Source organism: Rhopalosiphum padi, chromosome 4, assembly GCF_020882245.1.
Source record: "Rhopalosiphum padi isolate XX-2018 chromosome 4, ASM2088224v1, whole genome shotgun sequence".
Classification (NCBI taxonomy): Eukaryota; Metazoa; Arthropoda; class Insecta; order Hemiptera; family Aphididae; genus Rhopalosiphum; species Rhopalosiphum padi.
In genome coordinates, this window is record NC_083600.1 from 26,318,824 (window position 1) to 26,333,504 (window position 14,681).

General features: G+C 25.7%; 2 protein-coding genes across 2 annotated transcripts; one reads left to right on the top strand and one right to left on the bottom strand.

Annotated features, from left to right (window-relative positions):
* Positions 1 to 3,133: 3,133 nt before the first annotated feature.
* LOC132929864 (WD repeat-containing protein 43) lies at positions 3,134 to 5,087 on the bottom strand. Its single transcript, XM_060995481.1, is given in 2 exon segments — positions 3,134 to 4,701; positions 4,703 to 5,087. Coding segments are annotated over 2 exon segments (1,668 nt in total). The 5' UTR covers positions 4,997 to 5,087; the 3' UTR covers positions 3,134 to 3,327.
* A 1,142-nt stretch (positions 5,088 to 6,229) lies between these two features.
* Positions 6,230 to 8,581, top strand: LOC132930447 (erlin-1-like). The gene is made up of 7 exons (XM_060996328.1): positions 6,230 to 6,735; positions 6,808 to 6,888; positions 6,963 to 7,071; positions 7,545 to 7,651; positions 7,734 to 7,885; positions 7,950 to 8,131; positions 8,205 to 8,581. Exons 1-7 carry the CDS (start codon positions 6,628 to 6,630, stop codon positions 8,402 to 8,404), a joined length of 939 nt encoding a protein of 312 aa, XP_060852311.1. The 5' UTR covers positions 6,230 to 6,627; the 3' UTR covers positions 8,405 to 8,581.
* The last annotated feature ends 6,100 nt before the right edge of the window (positions 8,582 to 14,681 follow it).

Sequence of the window (14,681 nt, forward strand, 5' to 3'; positions counted from 1 at the left end):
AATGTAACTTTTATTTTGCATTTTTTTGACATTTTTTATGTTTTTAAGTTATTTTTATTTAGGAATTGATAAAAATTAAGCAGTACTTGATTATACAGTGTTATTATGAAACACAAGATAAAAGTATAACGAATGTATCTATCTAAATTGTACATTCATTTTTTGGAAATAATTTTCAGAGAGTAAAAATAAGATAGCCGATAGGAGAACTAGAAGATGATGAAAATCAGAAAATTATATTAATTAATTAATTAATTAATAGGTACCTAAGAATACAAATTTGTATAATTAAACAAATTTTTTCAATGTTAAAAGTAATTTTAAGAGAATTTTTTTAGTACATTTTTTAAAAAAAATTCTGTTATGAGTGCATTAAATCATATTTTTAAAGGCATTTTTTTTTGTTTTTATTATATTTAAATCCGTTCCCTAGTCGTAACAATAGTCAATAATAGTAATAAGAATATAATAATCGTGATAGCCGATATGTAGGTACAGGGTAGGTACGTGATAATTTGTCACTCGTTAGTTACTTTTCGATTGTTCATAAAACAAATAAGAACACAACTGAAATATATAAAGCTCATTTAATTAAAATATTTTTTGGTGGATTTTTTTCCGTGAATCCTAAAAAGGTGATTAAAAAATTGTTGTTTTCCCTTCCCATCACTCCTAAAATTATTTATAAAAAATATTTGTATATACAATTTGTTGTATTGTTATTAATCCTATAAAAAAACGTTTGCTAAGTCAGAGATCGGCATGTAAATTTTCTTGATTTTCAATTTTTATAAATTTATTAATTGTATATTTGTATGTATGCAATAACTAATAAGTATGTATAATGTATTTTATTTTCATTTTCATTTAGTGAGATAGATCTCTGAAACCGGAGAGCGGATTTTGTTGTTTGGGGTCTTGTTACATTCACATTGGCTAGGATAAGTGCAATGAAGATTTTCAGAACTTTATATTTTATAGTTAATTCACTACAGAGCTTCAAAAAAAATTGTAACACATTTTATTGGGCGTTTTTTTTGTTTTTCAGCTTTATAGCTTTGTAGTGAGTTAACGATTGAAGATAACGTTCTGAAAATCTTCACAGCACTTCTCCTAGACAATGTGAATCAACCATACCCCAAATAACAAAATCCGTTCTCCAGTTTTGTCAATCTACCACGCTAAATGAAAATCTAGCAAGAAATAACTGTTTTTAACTGTGAAAAATTAAATAATTTTTTTTGAAAATTTTTAATCTCCCATTTTGTATCTACTTGATAATTCCTTTTTTAATAAGCTATCAACCAACTTTTTAGTTATAATAGTTTTGGAGAAAAATTAAAAAATAGAAATTTTAGGACTGTTCACGCCGACGTCTTTGTTGATTCAAATCGTTATACCGCTTTGGTGTGATATCGGATCTCTCATTAAAATTGTATGTATAAGCTAGTTTAATTATCCACCTACTCATTACAACTGAGTTTCATTTTTTATCATTTTCCTATTTAAAAATAAATTCTTGAAGTTTTAAAAATTCAGACTTCTTTAATTTCAATTACCATACTTACTTGATTAAAAATCAAGAAAGTAAAAAAAATACATTAGGTAATGACAAATAAATCGCACGTAATACCTTTTTTTACAATTTACAAATTTATTATACTTCAAAATTATATTTTTTCTTCTACTTTTTTCCATGGCAAATGCATCAATTAAATCATAATCATATGTAAATTTTGTTATAATAAATTGCAATTTAGCTACCACGTGGTATTTTCCAATTTTTTTTTTTTTAATATACCTAAATTATATACAAATATAAATATATTTTAACAAGTTAAGAACTATGGTGTAAAAACGAATTTGCGTAAATCATTATATTTTAGAAGTTACGCCCTTCCCAATTTTGTGATTTTATGTTTTTACGCATAGGCACGACGCTATACTTTTCTGCAGCACGCTACATCTATAGCGAATTTTTTAATAATATAACAATGTAGTAACTTATAATAATAATTTTCAAATTTCAGCGTTAAAACCGTTAAAATTTGTATAAGACATTAAAATATATAAACACATAAAATAGAATATAGATATTTTCATTTTGTATAATCTAAAAATCAAAATTTATTAAATAGATAATTATATATTTATATGTATGAAGTAGGTACCAAATAATCATTCACTAATCACTATAGGGAAAATGTTGAGAATTATCAAAAACAAAAACAGAAAAAGTCAATCAGACCAATGGTTTATTTATTATAATTTATAATTATAAATCTTTAGAGAATGAAATGAACCTAAATATTGTATTTGATACAAAATAAAAATGTGTTGTTTATTATATATGTTAGACTTTAGATTCTTTTCTTTATCATTTAATCATCAATCAATATTAGGTACCCTTAGACTTTTATTTTTACTATAACTTATAATCAACAAAATAATAATATTCAAAGGTAAAAAAAAAATATATTTTGAATTTAAAAGCTTTGGATGTAGCCAATTGAGTGCTTAGTACCTACCTCTAATGCAACTCTTTTTTTGTGTCAATAGTATCTATTGCAAAATGTTTACGTTTTTTTTTTTTTAGATTATAGGCAATTGTATTAGATGATTAACTAGAAATTACAAGATTTGAATGATTATTGTAATTATGGATTATAAAAAAGATGGTCAAGGACAATTTTAAGTCAATAGTTAGAGATAAAAAATGGATTTTACTACCTCACAAAAGATTTTAAATAAGAATTGTTGTATGTGATCAGTACCTACTAAAGACTGATAGTAACTCAAACTCTAGATATACAGTATATTATGAGTTAGTGAAACCATAATCATAGGCAAGGCACCAAGGCCAGCCTTTTACAGCCAGCATTGCTAGAAAAAGTTCCCAAAATTCTCCAAAATAATTTTTAATAACTTAAGAATAGAATAGTGTTAAAAACAACACTGCATTCAAAACCTTAAATTACTTCATTCAGTTTTTAAAATAATAATTAGAACAGTATTTATCGCTGGTCACGTTTTTGTTTTGTTTTCAACTTAATATAATTTGAACAATTAACCATAAACATATATAGAACTTAGTTACAAATAAATAATTTTAAAAATAAAATATTAAAAAATATATTTTTACAAAATGTTTATTCAACTTGACGTATGAAAATGTTTTATACATTAAATAGTACATTTTTATTCTAGTCACATTTCTTATAACAAATTATTATAACATTTCTGTTATAAACGAATAATGACAATTTATGGGTATTAATTGTATTAATATACAATACAGAACAACATTTGGAGGTAATTTAATATAGTTCACCTTAATATACTAGGATGATCATCACCATTCAAGTCTATATCCATTGCTTCTTCTTCATCTGATGTGCTTTGATCTTCACTGTTAGATTCGTTGTATGTTAATAAAGCTTCTTCATCAGTTGTTCTTTTGTCTTCATCATCAGAATCATTGTATACCAAAAGAGCATCTTGCTCTTTTTCTTTATCTCGTTTGTCAAAGTTCAAACTGTCTACTAGAGTTTTTAGTTTAAACTCTAACAATCCAAGTTGTTCAAAATTATTTAATCTTGTACTCAACACATTTTCTAATGGCAGAAAGGTTTCCAAGACATCTGGATTTGCTAATAACAGAGAAGAGTGTATACGTAATACAGCAGATAACCATTTAGCACTTACAGAACTTACCAGAGTTCTGTCTTGTGATAGGCGTATTAGCTTACGTACAAGCATGATAATGGATTGTAGTGGTAAACGTGAAACAGTATTGTCAATTGTGCGTTCGTCTTTAACAAATAAAGCGGACTCTAAAAGATTTTTATCATTGCTACGAAGACCCTGAATTAACAAATGAACAATACTTTCACCTTTGGTTTGAACTGTATTTTCAATTTCTTCTGACATATTTTGAAGTCTTGTTTCAAGTGGTAAATTTGATGATCTACTATTTTTCAGTTCAATACATTTAGAGTCTGTAATATTTGGATTAATAATATGGTTACCTACAACTGATTTAGATTTTCTTGGGTCTTGTCTTGCAATAAATGTACATTTGTTTAATTTTTTTAATTTAATATTTTCAAATGCCAAAAAGGGCCTAGTTCCATAGGCTACATATACTACAGAATCATAAATTTTACTACATATAATTGGCATTTGAACAGTTTCTTCATCTTTAATATTGTCAACAGCTATTTGAAGGGTTCCGTGAGGTTTAAGTGGATGTGCAACACAACCATTAAGTACATGTTCAAACACATGCAATGTGCCACTTTCTGTTGTTACTGTCACAGTGATGTTGTTGCGCATATTATGTACGTATACAGAAGAAATATTATCTTCGGCCACTAATGAAGCTAATGGTTCTCGTTTAAGGTCACTAAGAGACCATATATTAATAAAACGATCTCTAGCAGAACTCAATAAATAACATTTATCAGCTTCTATAATGTGTAATGAACGAATCTCATTCTTATGACCAGTGAACTTATGAACCAATTCGCCTGAAGGAAAATTCCATAGTTTAATTTCCCTGGACGCTGACAACATCTTTCCATCAGGCAACATAGCTACTGCACACATTTTACCGGTTTTCATTTTTGCTTCTAGTTTATTGGTCTTTAAATCAAACTTAACAACATAACCATCATCAGAGCCTATGTATAAATGTTGACCCCAAGCAATATATGCTCTTGATAGCTTTTGATTGAACATTGACTTTCGATTGGATACTTCCACTGGCCACATTATAAAACTCTACGTAACCCTTTTGTGTTCCAATACAAAGTAAGTCAGTATTATCTGTTTGAACCCAAGTAATACAGGTGACAGAAGAGTTTAGATGGCCACTTGGTGAATATGTATGTCGTAGATCACCAGCACTTGTATCCCAAACGTTAACCTTACCATTAACACCGATTTCAGCATAATATCTTCCAGATTCTGAAAAACCTCCGATGATCTCCCTCATGATGACAAAGTTATAAACAAATAAATTCAATAATTAATATTAAAATTACATACTTCACAAAAATGTTTTAAAAATGTGTTTGTTTTTAATGGGTTTGTTACATAACCTAAAAATAAAATGTTATCATGGATAAAAGAAATTTTTTCTTTTATGGTCTTTATATTCTAATCTAAATATTTTAAAACTAAATTTGTTTATAAAACTTATTTATTTTAACTATAAAGTTTAAAGAATGAAATCAAAGCTTTTTAAACATCTTGTGTTTAAACATCTTGTGTACAGATAAATATATATATATATATATTTATATAATGTATACATGTATTAAATACCTCTAATACAATATAATATTATTAGTATTTTTATTTAATAGAAGCTTTTGAATACCGTCTTGTGATGAGTGAAATCTTAATTTAGTGCCATTTTATTGTAATTTTTAATTTTTAATGATGTGATGAATGTATTGATTTTACAATGATGTGTGTTTTTTGTGGATGAGTACACGATAAATTAAAAGCCTTCGATTTACAACTATTGGTGATTTTGGATAGATAATTAGATATAATAATTTGTACTTTGATGAGGTCCAAATTTAAAATCCAATATTATTATTAAAATGTGGTAAAATATAATAATTAGTATTAATCTTAAACCGTTGTTAGTAAATACTCAGAACCACCAGAACAGATTAAATCTTTTATTCTATTCTGTGATGGGTACTAAGTACTAGACAACTGCAGTATAGCACAAAAAGAGTAGTGCTTTAAAGTTCGAGGAGCGGTGCATTGATATTAAATTTAACATGAAATCATCGATATACATAATAAATTGCTTATTTCTAGATGTATACACTATGTAGGTACCATTATTAAATATAAAGGCACTGTAATATTGTCATTGTATAACATCATGATCTAACACACGAATTAAAATATATCTTAATTCGTGATCTAATAGTAAACTGATCTATAGAGTGATCTGTCTTAATCTTAATGATCATGACAAAATAGATCTATTTATATTTCATTACAAATTCCGTATCCACAGTCCAGTGGGCTGTAAGAAGCGGACTGCGGACAAGCGGAAGCGGTGTTTTGTTATCACTTATCAGTAAAGATTTTTACACAGATATATATAAATCTGTGAATTTTTATGAGAATTAATCTTGGAATTAATATTTCTTATTGTTGATAACGCAAACGTAACTTTGATCTATATAAAATTATTTAATATTTTTTTAAATATTGGTTTTTTCGATAATTTTATTAATGTTTAATAAATTACAATTTATAGTAACAACAACAAATTAAATATTTATGTAATAATGTCTAATGCAAACATGCAGTGGTGTTATTTGTTTATTCTATGTTTTCAAAGTACTCAGTAGTATTTGATTTAATATTATGAATTTTATTTCGTAGATTATATTAATTTTTTTCTCAAACTATTAAAATAATTCCTTATTTTCTTTATATATATATTGCAACTAAAAGTTTTCTCTTCAATAAGTTTTTGTTTGGTGTGACTGTGTTTGTATAGTTTTAGTTTTAATTTTTTTTTTTTACCACAACTATTTTTCTCTTCTCTCATTTAATACAAAATTGAAAAATATCGACATAGTAATCCCAGAAATGGCAGACTTATCTTATGCATTACCTTTGCTGTTACTTCTGACTGCTACATTGACTCACTTTTGCTTGCATAGAGTTGATGAAGGGCATGTGGCTGTCTATTACAGGGTAAATATATCTTAGTGATTTAGTTACTTTGCTTATATATTCATAAAATTTATGTGTACTTTTTATTTGTAGGGTGGAGCATTACTATCCCAAATTAGTTATCCTGGTTACCATATCATGATGCCTTTCCTAACAACTTTTCGGTCTGTACAGGTAAGTAATTTTTATATGATACTAAATAAATATAAATATGTTAGTATATATAAACTTTTATGTTTTTTTTTCAGGTTACACTTCAAACAGATGAAGTAAAAAATGTTCCTTGTGGCACAAGTGGTGGTGTAATGATTTATTTTGATCGAATTGAAGTGGTCAATATTTTGAATGCTGATAGTGGTAAAGTATATCTATTTATATTTTATTTATTATATGCTATGATTGTAGATCCAGTTTTTTATGTCTAATATAAATGTAGAAAGACAGAATCTATTTGCTGAAAAAAGTGTTTAAATATTATGCTAAATCAAATTTTGTAATTAGATTCAATACATTACTTTATATTACTATCAAATTTTACCTAAATTTCAAAATCATATAAACAAACTATTTTGTTGGGACACTACACGATCCGCAGTATTAACCTACCGATTATATATGATGTTAGTATACATTCAATATGGATAGTATCACTGCTCCGCTTTATTCTAACTTAAAAATAATTAGACACTAAAATAACTAATGTTTTAAAATAATTAAGTTGATTAATTAGATAACATACAATGTAAATTGTTTATTAAAAATAACAATTTAAAAAAATATATAAACTTACTTTTGATCTGTCTTAAAACTATTATTATTTTTTTTTTTAGTTTATGATATTGTTAAGAATTATACTGCAGATTATGACAAGACATTAATATTCAATAAAGTACATCATGAACTTAATCAGTTTTGTAGTGTTCATAATTTACATGAAGTAAATGTTGATTTATATTATATTATTTACATGAATACTATAGAATAATTCTTAAAATCACGATACATTTTTATTTTTATAGGTATACATAGATCTATTTGATCAAATTGATGAAAATCTTAAAGTGGCATTGCAAAAAGATTTAACAGAAATGGCTCCTGGACTCAAAGTACATGCCGTACGTGTAACTAAACCTAAAATACCTGAGACCATACGCAAAAACTATGAAATCATGTAATGAAATAAACTTTAAGCATTGTAATTACTATTTTAACTTATACATAATTGTTTATTCCAGGGAAGCAGAAAAAACTAAATTACTCATTGCTGAACAAAGACAAAAAGTCATTGAAAAAGAAGCAGAAACAGAACGTAAACGTGCTATTATAGAAGCTGAAAAACAAGCACAAGTATCAAAAATTGAATTTGAACAGAAAATTATGGAAAAAGAATCTATAAAACAAATATCTGTTATAGAAGGTATAAATATCTAAACTATTTGTTTGAAGGTACTTAAATATTCTAATATATATTTATTTATATGACAATTTAGATACAATTCATTTGGACAAAGAAAAGAGTGCAGCAGATGCCGAATTCTACCGGATTAAAATGCAAGCCGATTCTAACAAATTATTACTAACTAAAGAATATTTAGAATTTAAACGCATAGAATCATTAGGAAATAATACAAAACTTTATTATGGACCAGATCTCCCAAAAGTTTTCATGCAACAACATATTCCATTATAAAAAAATATTTATATATTTATTCAAGTTGAACTGCAATTTTGATATATAAATTATAAGAACTGAAAATATATCATAAGAGTTCAGCGAGCATTACTTTGTTACTAGTCAATTTTGTGTGTAAAAATAGTTTCATATAACCAAATGTTTAATCATTAAGACACATGTATAATATATACATATATATATATATTTAATTTTTAACTATTATAGAATTAATAATAGTTCATCACTTTCAACATTGTATAATATAATTTAAATTGTTTAATTTCATATTTCACAAGAATTAAAATATTTTACTTTACAGTAAAAACTTAAAACCACTCGTTATATTATTTTTTAAATTTTATATTAAATAATTACAATTTTTAATTTAAAGTAAAATATTTATTTGTAATATTTAATGCATTGTTTTTGTGAACCACGAACAATATTATTTTGTAACAAACTATGAAACTATATAGTACTATTTATAATCAATGATGGTACACAATACACATACAACATATTAAAACCCTTGTTTGGGAGGAACGAGTTCTAAAAGGAACGGATTACTAGCTAGAACGAATTCGTTTTTATAAAAAAAAGAACACGAAAATGAACAAAATTTTTTTTTTTTCAAAGAAAAAGAACAAAATTGTTTATTCTTTTCGAGTTTTAAGAGGCCGTCCCAGTAGAAAAAAATCGACCGAAAAACATGCTTTCGTACTTCCAATAGTACTCAGGCCTCGTTGATCGTAGAAACATGATTTTGGTATCAAAATAATCACGAGAAGTTGTACTAAATATTCTTGGAACAGAATTTTAAAATTTTTTTTCGTTCCAATTTTATATGTGTTTGAAATTTGTAAAATTTTTCTTTTTTTTAAAAAATCATATAAAATCGGCAAATTTAGATATCGAAAATCTGTTCCAAGAATATTTAGTACAACTTCTCGTGATTATTTTGATACCAAAATCATGTTTCTACGATCAACGAGGCCTGAGTACTATTGGAAGTACGAAAGCATGTTTTTGGCAAAAAAATTACGAATTTGCCGTCGTCATGTGCTGCTAAAGCGATTACAGCGGCAGCGTTCTGAAATAGTACTTCTTCCACCACCCCGCTTGCATATGCAGCCATAGGTCAAAACTGGTTATTTATCGTAGCCGCGCACTGGTTATAAATAGCCAAGTACGTCAATACGAAAATAATAATTTTGTCAATAAATAATATTATTTTATTTTTCGATGTTATAATTCGTAATTTTATTTACTATCGTATTTTACGCAAAATGGAACTACGACATAATACTATATCGTAAAATTGTCACAAATCAGCTAGAAAACGTACGATTTAAACAATTTTTTTTTCAATTATAGACAATTGTTCTATAAAATTAGCGTATTGACATTCAAGACGAAATTTTTTAAATTTAAATTAGTATAACTGTATAAGTAAAAAAAGGTAGGCAAGTGGGTGTCGATCTGCTTTACAGTAGGTTACAAGTGAGTCACTATATACTTACTGGATTATTGTGTTAAATTTGAATTCAATGATATAATATCATTGTATAAGAAAAACTCGAAGACGGAGAGTCAGCCTTGATATATTATAATATATATTTTTAACTACAAAATAATTTAAAATTTAACAAATTTTTTCAAAATTCAAACTTAAAATGCTTATAAAAAAAATTGTACCCATTTATTTTTAATATTTTTCAAATGCTATTGTAACGATTTATCTACATGAGCCTTGAATTAAATTTTCACGCTTCTTGACCCAACAAATAATAACTAATTAATTAATAATTATTGAATAAAAAATTGAAAAAATTGAAAATGTCCGTAAAGAGCTCAGAAAGAGTGAAAATGTTTTGAAAATTTATCAAGTATAGCAATTGATAAAATAGACATATAGTGTAAAATGTAAATTATTTAAAATATCTAGATACAGTTATTTGTTTTTTTAATTACAACAAAATAAGAAAATCGCTAGGTACATAATAAACCGAGTGAATATACCAATGTTGTAAAAATTTGAACTTTTCAAAAACTCATAAAAATTCTAATTTAGTTTCTGGTAGAGGTAATTTTTTTTTTAAATTAGACAAACTTACGAGGAATCTTGTATTAAATTTTTAAATTTTAGATTTAAAAAGAAAAATTTTTATGAATTTTTAACAAAATAATTTGCACATTTTCTTCATTTTTTTGTATTTTATATTTTGTCAAAATTCGAACTTTAAATGCTTATAAAAAAAATGTGATTACTGACTATGTATAAAATGTATTATTAATATTTTTCAATTATTATAATTTATATAAGGCGCCTCGTCCTTAATTTTTAAGTTTTTATTACCCAACAAATAATATTTGATTGACATTCATAGAAAAAAAACTAAAAAAATTGGAAACTTAAAAAGTAAATAGTTAAAAAATAATTTAAGTATTTTAAAAATGTTATCGTGCTTAGAAAATTCTATAATATAAAACAAACAAACAGTTAAAATTCCTTGTATCTACGGTTATTTGTTTTAGAGTTACACCATAAACCAAAATTGATTTTGTGATTTTGTCAAAAATCGATTTTGCGTGAAAATGTCTATTTTTCCCTGCTCTTTAGAAAATTACTAGGAATTTTTAATTTATACCTTCCCAAATGCACCAACTTGTTTTCGTGTATGTCATCACGTTTTAAAGGAGTAGAAATAATGCTTTAATTTTTAACTTCAGCCCTTCTTTGAAATGGAAAATGAATCTAAATGATACTTTGGTGAGTTAAAATTTCTAGTAGTTTCAAAAACGTCAAATAAAAACCTAAAAAAGGAACGGAAAAACGGGAATTTTTAAGCATAATCAATTTTCGAAAATATCGATTTTTTTATTTTGCTGTATAACACAAAAAATCATTTTAAATACTTGAAATTTTCACCAAGTCTAAATATTTTGACTTTTTTAAGCTATTTATTGACAATTGAAATTTTCGATGTACCTATGTCTAAGTTTTTTTGTTTGAAATGCCAATAAAAAAAATTTGGCATTTCAAAAAATTTTTTAAATAGATATAATACAAGGTTTGTAATAAGTTGCACTTAGCGTAGTAAAAAAAAATTCAAAAATTGTTAGTCATAATTGTTGTTTATAAGCTAAGCATGTAAAGTTCAAATGTTTACTAAATATGTCAAAATCGCGAAAATTTGCAAGATATTTTTAAGTTGAAAATTCATAATGTTTAAGTGATTTATATCTAAAACCCAATACAAGGTTCTCTATAACATTATTTTCTTCAAATCACTGTAAAAAAAAAACTCCAGCGACAATGTAGAAAAAAATGTACGAGCGTATGAAATTAAATATTTTACGAAATTGCGTAAAATAATAACGATATGTCAATATATTACAATTTAAATATAGCTAATAATATAATATAATCCTAGACTGACAAATTATCTCCATCATCATTCAGAATCGATTTCGTATACAATAATGATACCTGTCATTGTATTCAAATTTAACACATCCATTATAGTGACCTACTCTCCATCACTACTATACAGCAGAGCGATACTTGCTTTTCCACCCTTTTTAAATTTAAATACGGAAATTGTCTTACAAATTTTAATTATTTAAAATAGTAAATATGTTAACGGCAAATCAACGTTAATATATTTTCAATATTTTTGTTTTGTTGTTGTTTTTGAATTTCAATAACTCAAGTTAAAATTATTTAGCCCCACCACCATAAAAAAACCCCTGGCTACGCCTCTACATTAAAATTTTGATAACTCGATATATTTGTAGTTAGTCCAATTATTTTTTTCCCTGTGAACTTTGAGTTACCGAGAGTACACTGTAATATTGTATTATCATTTTCTATACACCATAAAATTTTCAAAATATTTTAATTTGTTTTGAACTGTTTACGGATATATAGGTACTCTGCAGTTTCCAACTTTTTAGGTTTTTTTTCTATAAATGTCAATAAAATGTTATTTGTTGATTTGTTGTGTAAAAAAGCTTGAAAATTTAATAAAAGGCTTCTAACAGTAGTTGAAAAATATTAATAATACATAGCTACATTTTTTTTATAAGCATTTAAATTCTAATTTACAAAATATAAAATACATAAAATTGAAAAAAATGAGCAAATTATTTTATGTTAGAAATTCTTAAAAATTTTTCTTTTTAAATCTATGATTTGAAAATTTAATCAAGATTCCTCGTAAGTTCGTCTAATTTTTTATAAAAAAAATCTCTATTCGAAATTCAAATCAAATTTTTATGACATTGGATATTCACTCCATCATTTCTCATGTAACGATTTTCTTATTTTATTGAAATTCAAAAACGAATAACTGAAAATACTTGAAAATTTAACTAAATGTTTATATTCTCATTTTCTATACATAATAATATTCTTAAAATATTTTGACTCGTTTTGAGTTATTTACGGACAATTTCAAATTTCAATTTTTTTAGTTTTTTTGTTTATAAATGTCAATAAAATTGTATTCGTTGGGTCAAAAATCTTGCAAATGTAATACAAGGCTCCTTATATATATTGTTAGAATATTAGTTAAAAAATATTAAAAATACAGTGTCTATTTTTTTATTAGCATTTAGAGTTCGATTTTTTACAAAAGACGTAAAAATAACGAAAATGTGAAAATTATTTCGAATTAGAAATTCATGAAAATTTAATAAAAGATTCCTCATAAGTTTGTTTAGTTTTATCAAAAACAAAAATCTCTACCGGAAAGTCAAATTACATTTTTATGAGCGTTTGAAGTTGAAATTTTTACATTAGATATATTCACTTGATTTGAAAAACGAATAACCTTAGACACTTGGAATGTAAACCATATGTATATTTATCAATTACTTGATAAAATTTCCAAAACATTTTGACTTGTTTCTAGTTGATTACGAACATTTAAAATTTTAAAATTTTAGATTCTGAGCGGAGCAAGAATTTAATGTATTGGTTTTACAATGATGTGTTTTTTTTATATACCTATATTTTTTTTTTTTTGGGAGGTCAAAATTTTAATTTTCCAATATAGTTCTTAAAAGCGCCCAAAAAACAAAATAAAAATTAAGAAAAAACGAGAATTTTTACGCAAAATCGGTTTTTGACAAAATCGATTTTGGTTTTTGGTGTAAGTCTAAAACAAATGATCGTAAACATATGAAATTTTCACTAAATGTTTATGTTTATACTAGCCTTTTCTATACGTGAAAAAAATTTCAAAAATTTTTGATTTGTTTTGAGTTGTGTACTGATATACTCAGTTACCAACTTTTTAGGTTATTTTCTATAAATGTCAATAACATTTTTGAAATTAATTTTTTTATGATTTTTAAAACAATAAATTCACAGCCCTGATTATAACATTTTTTATACTTATTTTATGTAGGTATTATATGTTTAAAATTAAAATAAGTAAATACACCAATATTTATTAATCAAAACTATTTAAAATGTTGCTAATATTTATTTAGGAGATTAAAATATTATCGTACAAAAATTGTTTCATGTCACTTATAAGTTACAACGTAAAATACGCAACACTATTGCTAAAAAATCTATTTAATCGTAATGAAATTATTATTTCACATGTATTTTAAAAAGTAATTGGGTTAGAAATATAAATCGAGTTCTGGTGTATAATAATTTGTAGGCTTAATTTATTGGTTAATGTTTTTAAGCAAACAGGAGCTTTAATTAAAAAATAGGTTTGCGACTTGCGAGCTAGTAGCGAGCCAGCGCACCGTATAGAATTCACGGGCGACAATTTACGTAACGGCCTGTAATGACGTTTGATGCGAAACGTTCAGCACGACCGTCCGTGAAATAATAATGTACCTCTCCCGCGATTACAACACGCGGACCCCGTCGCGTACACGATGGGCGTGGTTACGGCCTACCGCGACGGCGGCGAGATGGAATTCAACGCCATCTCTTGAGCGTTGTATACGTAACACTTTTACCACGACGGCCTCTTAATTTACACACATATTAAAATATATTTTTAAAAGTTCATTTAGCAGTTATGAAAGTATTTTACTATTTTAGTGTACAATACACCAATGGCTTCAAATGTTCTTGTCGAGATTTTTTTCTACTGGATCTGATGATTTCAATGTAATGACACTTCACAGACTAGGTGATGAACTATTTTAGAAATTAGTTCTTCTAAAATAGGACTACATTAATTTATAGTATATTATTATATATATAATAATAATTTATGTTGTTCAAAAATAATGAATAAATGAAAAAACTATAGTCAAT